At 39.4% G+C, this 10,333-nt stretch overlaps 1 protein-coding gene across 2 annotated transcripts; it reads left to right on the top strand.

Annotated features, from left to right (window-relative positions):
- The first annotated feature begins 793 nt into the window (after nt 1-793).
- Nucleotides 794-5,070, top strand: LOC102706713 (ATP synthase mitochondrial F1 complex assembly factor 1). Of its 2 annotated transcripts, none has more exons than XM_040520905.1 (4): nt 794-1,229; nt 2,501-2,580; nt 2,667-2,725; nt 4,262-4,382. In XM_040520905.1, exons 1-4 carry the CDS (start codon nt 963-965, stop codon nt 4,288-4,290), a joined length of 435 nt encoding a protein of 144 aa, XP_040376839.1. In that variant the 5' UTR covers nt 794-962; the 3' UTR covers nt 4,291-4,382. The 2 variants fall into 2 exon arrangements, with proteins under 2 accessions (XP_040376839.1, XP_040376838.1); XM_040520904.1 differs by having other exon boundaries at nt 808-1,229; nt 4,257-5,070.
- Nucleotides 5,071-10,333: the final 5,263 nt, after the last annotated feature.

Genomic DNA, 10,333 nt, shown 5'->3' with positions numbered 1-10,333 from the left:
TCATATAAATGTAAATAAGTACATTAAAGTTGTATGATCGGAAATGATATACTAATTGGGTATAGTAGGCGTGAAAACTTATCTACTCATGATTACGACTAATAATTTGTGAATGGGGTTTTATTCTGGAGGCTGCTTGGCTTATGTGGAATGTAGGTGTGTAAAAACATAGAAATAACGAAACTTTAGGAATATCATAGGATTGCATAGGGATAACATAAGAAAAATATGATATGTTGTTTGGATTAAAGGAAAAATAAACCATTTATAGTCATTTCCGTTTCTAGCTATGTATAATACTTAAATTTTCTATTTCCTATCCGTGTCATATTAAATAATTTCGTTTCCGCATAAATGATATCGTTGCCAAGTGTTTTATCCCTATTAACTTGCATTTATTTGTCTTCGATTTCTCCATAAGACAAAAATAAAAGAAGTTGCGACGAATGTCTAAATCTATGTGGTATTCTCATTAAATCTCGTGCAAAGCAAAAATCCCTCTAACTCCTACGCCACTTTTCCTGTCTTTGTAAAAGGTTGAATACTACTCACACTCAATCCCTGGAGCCTGGAGAATTTTTTTTTGACATATAACACATCTACCATTTTTTAAATTATAGCATGTGACATCATTTATAATTTTCTTTTAGAAAAGAGTCGACAACCAAAAATCTCTTATTAGCCGTAAAATTCAAAATAAACTCGACCATGTGCTCTTTACGCTATGCTGATTCGATATTTTTAATTCCATAACAACTTATTTAGCGGCATTTTACTGCTCATCTTAAATTCAGGCAATCCCTTTGCCGGCTTTTCTCTTCGGCTCCACACCCTCCGCTGCAGTCTGCAGGCCGTCCAGTGATCTCCGTGTCAACCCCAAAAGAAACCAAAAAAGAAGGAAAAAAAAAAAACCAAAACCCATCGCCCGTTCGCCGGCTTGCTCAATCCACCGATCTCCGGCGATGCGGCGGCTACCCCTGCGGCTCCTGCGCTCCGCCGCCACCGCCTCATCCCGGCGCCCCGCTCTCTCCCGCAGCGGGCCTGCCCCTGCTCCCTCGCCGAGCCCCGCGGCGCCGGCTGCGCTCCCCCGGTGGGCGGCGCCGCGGAGGGGTTACTCGCGGTTCGCGAGCGGGTTCACCCCGCTGCAGCCCAAGCCGCTCAGCTCCATCCTCGACGTCGAGCGCGCCAAGGGCCTCTCCCCCGAGCACCTCGTCGCCGCCTGGGATGACGTCAGTGCCCCCCTTCTCCTGCTCATTTCCTTTCTTCTTTCCCCCCTCCGTCTCGTTCGTCATGTTCCGTTGCTGATGTGCCATTGACGAGATACCCTCCGCTATCTGCATTAGAAAAGCATCCTAATCTCATTCTCAGCTGCGAGGTACGGAGTAGTATCTAAAAGCAAGTTATCAGCAAACCACATCGTCCATTGTAGTGTTGCTGACCTTGGGTCACCAAGGATTTGTTTCAAAGTTATTACTAGCATCTGTTTTGATGGAAATGCTAGTAAATCCTGCTAAGCAAAGAACATAACCAGCGGCGGAGCCATGATTTAATGATGGTGGGTGTAGACTTGGATGCCACAATCCAACATAATAAGTGAAAAACCAATAAGAATAAACTGGTTCAAAAGATGTTTTTGCAATTTACAAATTATTCTAAGAAGCTTTTTTTTACCTCTCTTGTGCTTATTTATACTGTACTCCATCCGTTCCAAAAATATAGTCACCTTTAGATCTTGACATGGTCTTCGAGATGCTACTTTGACCAATTATATTTATAAAAGTAAGTTAGTATAATAAAAAGAGTTCATATTATGGTAATTTGTTTAATGATACATCTAGTAACATCATTCTACGTGATCGATTTTTTTGTTATTAAGAGTCAAAGTTGAAAATGTTTGACTTAGCACTATTCTAAAGGTAGCTATATTTTGGAATGGAATATGTATATATTTTATGCACCGACATATCATTAGGGATATATATTTGGCATTGTGCCAACAACATTGAATGTGCAGCTCTAGCCCCAGACAATGCATCTTGGTAACTCTACCAGTGATACATGCACAGCAGTGGAAATGTGGTAAATCGAACATTGGAAATAGTTGTTTTGAACTCACCTTACGTACTATATGAATCATGAGGGCAGATTGAATATAATCCAGGTAGGCTAAACTACTTGGTACTCTGTATTTTTACACCTGCCCCTTCTGTTAAGGTGTGATAATTCCTTTGACCTCCCCATGGCTAGAATTATAGTTACATAATTGACCATGTCTAGCATTATTTTTGTATGCATACATGATGTATATGACAACGGTATGCTAGAATAGTCTAGTACCAAAACTTTCCATTCCAAAAGGGAAACTGGAATCATAAAGCATGTATTTTCTATTTTTCACATGCTGTCAACTGCATTATGTATTGTTAACTCATACCTTTTTTGTGACATTTCATTCCCTTTGCAATTTACCGGGCTCAGTTTTTGTTTGTTGGAACATTAGTACCACTTGGGAAGAGGTCATATAGGTGCATCTATGAGCGCAAAGCTTTACCATCTCATGGAACAAAGAACAGCTACATGGTATTTCTTTGTTGATTTGCTTTATTTGTTGGAGTGTTATTATTTTTTTTGTTTGCTTGACCAGTTTGATTTCATTTTATTTGTAGCCGGCATTTTGTTATCCCTTTGTGGAAAGGAAGCGGATATACTACCATGTTCATGCAAGGTTATTACTTAGTCTTTTGCATATATTGGAATTTAGAAGTGTATTAGTTTGGTGTTTCACGAAGAACCTAACTGTATGTCAAATGCCATTGATTACCCCATAAATGAATGATTGAGTTATTACAACACGTAGAATAGAAAAATTCAGGCTGCTTGTTTCCTTATATTTTAGAATATGCACCCACCAAATTAACCTGATAAGTTACTGTTCCACAAGAATTGTAAATAAATGACACATCAGTTTAATGTTCATAGTAGATCATTTGTAGAAGCTCAGGCCTTTATCAAAATAGTGAATTTACAATCTGTGCATTAAGGTGTATTGGTGCATTACTGATTAAACAATTATTTGTTGAAACAACATCCTGATCCATCTTCTTGGGGTAGAAGTAATTGGTTCTATAGCTATTTTCTGCACACCATTTTTTTTAAAAAGAGGGTTTATATCTAGGGGGTGATTGTTTGGCTTTTTTAGGGAAAAAACAAACGACATATTTGCAAACAAGAAATAATTTGTGAATAAAATTTTTATATACGTGTTCTTAGCTATCTAAAAGCCAAGGCTGAAAAATAAATTACGATGAAAAAAAAAAACAAAATTCAACTCCCAATTTAAGATTGAAAATTCAAATTTTGACTAATAAGCATAAAGAGAAGCAACAAAATGAGGGTGCTAGTATCTTTCCTATCCATTAATGCAAGGCTATAGATGTACTTCCTTGGTAAATAGAGTTGATTTCTAGCATTAAAAAATTCTCTCAAAAACAGTTGATTTGGTACCCCTACCTATCCTCACTCCACAAATCTGGGTGGTATTTAATGAGTCTCAAGGCCTCATCTTTTGGCCAAAAATGGATATACCCCTGCCAAATTAGAATGTAGTTGAGCTTTTTCTTTGCCATGGTTTCTTTCTCAGCATTGGTGTTTAAATTGATAAGAGCACAAATATAAAGGTTTTAACGATAAATTATTTTTTTTTCCGCTAATACACCATTCGGTGTATTTTGCACATTTGGTCAACCAATGAGCATACTAACTACTACTTTCCTTTTCGCCTAGCTACTACTTTCCTATTAATAAGGGGCAGATTGATCTTTTTATCCTCCATACTAATTTGTTTTGAAATTGCTACAAATCAATTCTTTTTGGGACGGAGGTAGTAGAAACTAAAGATGCTGTAGAGTTTAGGTAAACCAAATAGATGGATACATTTTAAGCATTGCATTTGATTATTCGGGCCAACCTGTGATCATTCCAACATGAGTTTTAGCCAAGAAAAAAAGATCAAATTAATGTGTTGGTCTACCTGTATAATAATTCTGTTGTACTTAGAATTTCTAAAGCTTTACACGGTGACTGCTATTTGTTTGTTTCTGTTACTCTGCAACAGAAAAACATGTAGTATAATAGATTTGGGCAGTGTACTGTTTCCACTTCGTCTGTACATCTGGCTTAAATGATTTAGTTAACTGGAATTTCAGCATTTCTCCTAATATTTGGGCTTATTGTTCTATCCTCTTCTCTTGTTCCAGTCCAGATGCCACATATGATCTTCACTGGACTTGAGGACTACAAAGCAAGAGGCACTCAAGCAAGCCCATACTATACAATCACTCATTATACAGAGTTCGCAGAAACCAAGGATACAGTACTTATCCGAGGAGACGTTGTTTTCACCAGTAAACTGACTGATTCAGAGGCAAAGTGTCTTTTAGAGACTGCCCATTCATTCTACCTAAATGATGTGAGGTACAGGCTTGTTGAGCGCTTCAACAAAGAACCGCATGAGTTTGACTTCAAAGATGTCCTCCAAGTGCTTGAAATGCCAACCATTTGACAATATTTTAAGACCTCCGATAGCAAAGCTTCCTGGAGCATGTCAACCCGAAATCACTGCCAATGGTAGACTTTCTTCCCCCATTTTTGCAGTGGCAATGTCTTGATTGAAATAAAACACTGGGTAACACTGATATTGCCAACTTAGCGTTCATTGGTAGCAATAGCTCCATCAGAAAATTTTGTGGATGCGTTGGGCAGTTACAACTGCAAGTCCTAGGAGGAATTCCTTAGCTATTTTCTGCCGTTTCTTTTGAGCCTCTTGGTTTAGTATTTGTATTCTCATTTTTGTTGATAAATTGATATTCAATTACGATGGTGGAACCGGAGCCTTTCTCTACCCTCACAAACCATGGCCAAGAAAATGAGTGGCTGGGTCATATTTGTGTAAACTTAAACCTGAAATCAGCTGCTATTGTTTTTACTGTTCTGAACATGACTGATTTTTGTTAATCAGAGTACAGTGTAGATGTGACTTGGGGTTCTTCGAGTGCTCGCAATTTGCTCAAAATTTGCACCCTTGTCCTTTCTGCTTATAATTTAGAGTTGATTTGTGGTTTCTTCGTCATATTTTTTTAGTTTTTTTTTATCACTAGGAACATGTATATAAAAGTAAAACAATGACCAACTTTGGACACATTTTAGAATATGTGATAGAGTAGTTTGACATATTAGTTGGGTTTGCATAAGATTGTGGGTGATTGTTTGGCTTATCTAGGAATAAGCTAAATGACATATTTGCAAATAAAACATGATTTATAAATAAAACTTTTATATACGTGTTCTTAGTGATATAAAAGCTAATGTTAAAAAATAAACTACGATGGAACCCCTAAAATCTAGAATAAAGTTGAAAATTTAAATTTTGGTTTATAAACAAAAGTCAAAAGATGAGGCTGGTAAACTTAGGGCGTGCTTGGATGGTAGGACATGGGTGGATATGTTTTGGCGACCCGATTTTAGATGTGTTTGGTTGCTAGGCGAAAGAAGGATATGGCAACCCAATAGAAAATATTTTGCTTAGATGCTAAGTGGAGAGCTTCGGGCAAATTGCGTGAACATAGCCACCCGCCCGTGGGGTGAGCATGTGGTTCGTTCGCATCAACTCCTTCCCATCCCTCACCTGTACGAGCCCGGACGGAGCGAGCAGGGGCGGTGACTGGCGTGGGAGCAGGGGTGACGGCTGGCGCGAGAGTCGCAACTGATCTCGAGCGAGCGGGCCACCAGCCGCCGTGGAAGTTGGGGCGGCGACCGGTGTGGGAGCTGCGGCCGCCCTCGAGCAAGCTAGGGCAGCGACCGACGTCGAGTGGGGGTGGCGACCGGTGCAGGAACGGGGGCGGGGATGGGTTGACGACAACGACGAAGATGACTAGGGATGACCCCTCTTTATTTATTTTTCTGTTTTTTCTTTCATTTACTATATGAGTTTTTTACTTGAACCATTTTGTTCTCCTTTTGTTACTGTGCTATTAAAATTGATAAGCTTAGATTGCTTTTGGTGGTGTTTTGGTGTATTCTCACCAAAGATGCTCATAACAACTATCCATGGTACCAAACGAAAAATTGGCTCAATATATCCGTCCCCTATCCCTTCGATTAAACAAAAAATTGGCTAATTTCACTTGCCCAAAAAAAAATGGATGACCATATCCCTTAAGACATGGATGGCCATATCCCATCTATTTTCATTTAAAGATCTGGCAAGTGGACCTATTTACTCCTTTACGCTTACGGTAACGCAAATACACAAGGCTGCTTTACCAACTCGGCCCATAAACATGATATCCAACGAGCACGTATGCATGCGCTCGTTGGTCTAACCGAGCGACACTAGCGTACGCTGTGTCGCCGAAGCGTCAGATGCAAAACATTTGGTGGTTGTATTGTTCAAGAGGTCTTAGAAGCATCCATTCCAATTGCAACCAAAGAGATACCCACATGCCATCCAAATACTAGGATGCTATTCAGCTATTGTTTGACCGCTCAAGAGTGGGAGAGACAAAACAAAATTTTTTATTAAATAAACCTTTTTAGCAAGTAATTTTATTACTAAACCACCGGCAAAATTTTTCCAAAATTAAACCTATTGGCGGCAAGATAACGCTGCCACGCAGTCTGGTTGACGTGGCAGTCTTGTCACGCCAATGCCGTTTTGCCACACCAATGTTGGTGATGTGGCCAAAAGATTTATAGGGTGAAAATATTTTCTCCGGAGGTTTAGTAATAAAACTATTTATTAAAAAAGTTTAAAAATAAAAAAATTTAGACAAAACTCAGGGACTGGTGGTTTCTCCACCCAAATCTAGAGCCTTTTAACAGCCACAGTTGGACGACGGCGTTACGGTGCATCTCACATGGCAAGACCAGAACATACAAGGGTTTTCTTTTGCTGGCAAAGTACGAAAAAAAATAGATGAAATAATGAGTGCTAAGTGCTAAGTTTTGAAAGTTACTTCCTTCCTGGATATACAAAAGTTACTTTCTCAACTCTAAAGACATCAGAAGATAAAGTTTTAATCATTTGTTTTCCTTCGAAAAAAACTAAATTTTCTCATCTGATGACCTTTGGAACGGCCATGTGTTTTTCCTTTAAATCTTGAAAAATTTCATCATTTGAGAAAACTCATAACTAACCCAACATGCATGGGAGGGGTCAAATAATTAGCAACACACACACACAAACATGTGACAAAAAAAGGTATAGAGAAAGCAGCAGCAAACCATCAAAAAGTTACTTCATCAAAATATACATAAGTTGCTTTACGAGTGAATTTAAAGTTACTTTCTCTCTAAAGATAAGTTACTTCCCGAATAAAAAAGTTAATTCATAGTGAATTTGTGCGCATGGACAGAAAAAGTTACTTAATCAAAATATACATAAGTTACTTTCTAGCTATACATAAGTTGCTTTGCAAGTGAACTTAATTTACTTACCAATAGAGATAAGTTACTTTTTGAATATACAAAACTTACTTCCCTATACAGATAAGTTACTTCCTAAATATACAAAACTTTCCTAGTTAATTTAAGTTATTTTGACAGAAGGTAAACATATCATAGTTTAATGTCTTGTTTGTCGGTCCTTTTGTAGTTGGCTTGTCTAATTCTTATCATCTTCTCTAGTTTTCTCTTACTGCAAAAATATAAAAAACATATGAGAATTAAGGCTAAGTCTACTTGGATAGCCTACTTAAAATCATGAGTTTCTTTCTTGGTGTCAAAGTATAAAATACCAAATAAAATGAGTGCTAGGCCTAAATTAACCTACTGACTGCACTTAAGCAAATACCATCCGTTGCCATTCGCACACACAGAACACACAAAATTATAAAAAAGAGCCCTGTAAATATAATAATCTAGACTCTTTAATGATAATGCCAAATTGATCCTACCCATACATACAAGTTACTTCCCTAGTGAATTTAAGTGATTTTTGACACAAGGTGAACATATCATAGCTCAGTACCTTCTTTGTGGTTCTTTTTGTAGTAGCATTGTCTGGTTCTTCATGATCTTTTTGAGTTTTCTCTTGCTGCTAAAGTATAAAAAATAGATGAAATGATTACTAAGTTTAAACAGTTGAATATACAAAAGTAACTTAAATTCAAGCACAATTTTTTTGGCAATACCAAGCTATGGATGCAACTTTATCCCATTTAATTAATATGTTATATATATATATATATATATGTGTGTGTGTGTGTGTGTTATATAGCGACACCTTTTCATTTTCTAGAGATTACATTTAATTGTGTTAAAGCTATTTTTTATGAATGTTGGAACTAATTTAAATCCAGGCACATTTTTTTTTGAAATGCTATATATATATGGATGTAATTATATCCATTTTAAAAGTAATTTTCATATATTTCAAATATAACTATCTATTGGTGCTTTCCCCTTTCTAGGGTTAACCATGTTTGAACTAATTTGTACAAATTTTGGAACTAACTAAAGGTTGAGCACAAATTTTAGTACTACCAGGTTATGTATGCAAGTATAGCCCATTCTAGAACTAACGGCTATGTCCAGATTCATCAACATAATTGGTTTTTCTGTGATGGATGGACTACATATCTAAGATGTAACTGAAAGTGCATTTAGCCCCTAAACAAAGTTTCGGATGATTAATGACAATGCTAGCCAAGCATGTGTGCGCTAATGAGTTGTGATTGCAGAGAAGATGAGAGATCATTTTGATTGAAGGATCACTTGATCAAACTTAGAGCATGTGTGACCCAAAGCGACGGCTCTACGAAGACAAAGGCACTCGAAGGCGTATTTTATTTTTTCTTTTTGAGTCGTAGGTCCGTACTACTAAGAGGGGTCACTGGAATTTCTGCATGCATCCTGGAGTAAGCCTAAGCCGAGTGGAGTAAGTTTAGGTCCAGTTGTAGCCTATGCTGTTTTTCCTGAAGCAGGGACAGGACGGTCCGGTCCTTGGTCCGGTGACAGGACGGTCCAGTCCTTGGTCCGGCCCCTGCTCAAGTCAAGTGTGTGGACGGTCCGGCCTCAAGCCGGACAGTCCGGTGGCAGGATGGTTCGGACCTTGGTCCGGCCCCTGCTCTGAGTGAGTGAGTTAAGTGTCGGCCGGACGGTCCGGCCCCCTAGCCGGACAGTCCGGTTAGGTTTCTTTTCCAACGACTAAGTGACGTTTGCCAGCCTATAAAAGGGGCTCTTGAGATCTAGCCGTTGGAGAGGCTTTCTGTTCGAGTTTTCTGGTGGCTAGGGCAAGTTTAGCACCTCTCAAGCCTCCCCACTAACCCAATACACCTCCTAGAGAGATTAATCGTTGGATCATGTCTTAGAGAGAGTGTTAAGGTTAGTGAGTGATAGAGTGTTCATTCTCGGGCGTTGATGGATGCATGTGGAGTCAAGGTGGCAAATTACTCTTGGAGATTGATCTTCTAGACGGATAGGCGTCGGCCGCGAGCCTCCAATTCGTGTGGATCGCCCGGGAGCAAGTTGTGAAGGTTGGTGCCTAACCTCCGCAAGAGAATAGGTAAGATTAATAGTGGATTCTTGTGCTTTCTCATAGAAGGCTGCAGGGTAGAGCGAATTGCAATCTAGGGCTGGGCAAGCCACCTTGATCTTGACCTTGGTGGTCGATCGAAGGGGTTGCTAGTCCCTAGTTGTGAATTCGGAGACCCGTGTTGGCCTTGTGGGAGGAAGCCAAGAGAGGGAAAGGATCGAGAGAGATCCCGCTTGCAGGAGCGCCTCAACGGAGAGTAGGATCGAAAGATCCGAACTTCGGGATAAATCTCTCGTGTCTTTGTTCTTATGATTTCGTGTTCTGTTTGTTCCTGCGATCTTTCTGCTGTTTTATTACACACATAATCACATCATGTTCTTAGGAACATCACAGAAAAGGTAGACTGTCAAGTCTGCATTTTTCACTGACTGGACGGTCCGGTGTTCTAACCAGGTCGGTTTGGCCAGAGCTCTCGGCCCAACCCGAGAGTGCCGGCCGGACGGTCCGGTCATAGGCCCGGACGGTCCGGTCCCTATACTGACCGCTGCGATTTGAAAGATTTTTCAGGACACCTATTCACCCCCCTCTAGGCTGTCTCTCTGGGACTTCAATTGGTATCAGAGCCTATTCTTGTGAAAAGGCTTAAAAGCTTGAAGTGATCCAAAATGGGAGACAAGACTAGCGACGTTTCCAACAGCAACAACCGTATTGATGAAGATGGTGGAGAAGGCTCTACCAAAAAGGGAGCCTCTATTGAGTTTAATTACTCTAAACTCAATACTTCATCATCTAATATTTCTA

This window comes from Oryza brachyantha, chromosome 2 (assembly GCF_000231095.2).
Source record: "Oryza brachyantha chromosome 2, ObraRS2, whole genome shotgun sequence".
Taxonomy (NCBI): domain Eukaryota; kingdom Viridiplantae; phylum Streptophyta; class Magnoliopsida; order Poales; family Poaceae; genus Oryza; species Oryza brachyantha.
Note: the sequence above shows the minus strand (reverse complement) of the source record. Positions and strands in the feature narration are given on the sequence as shown.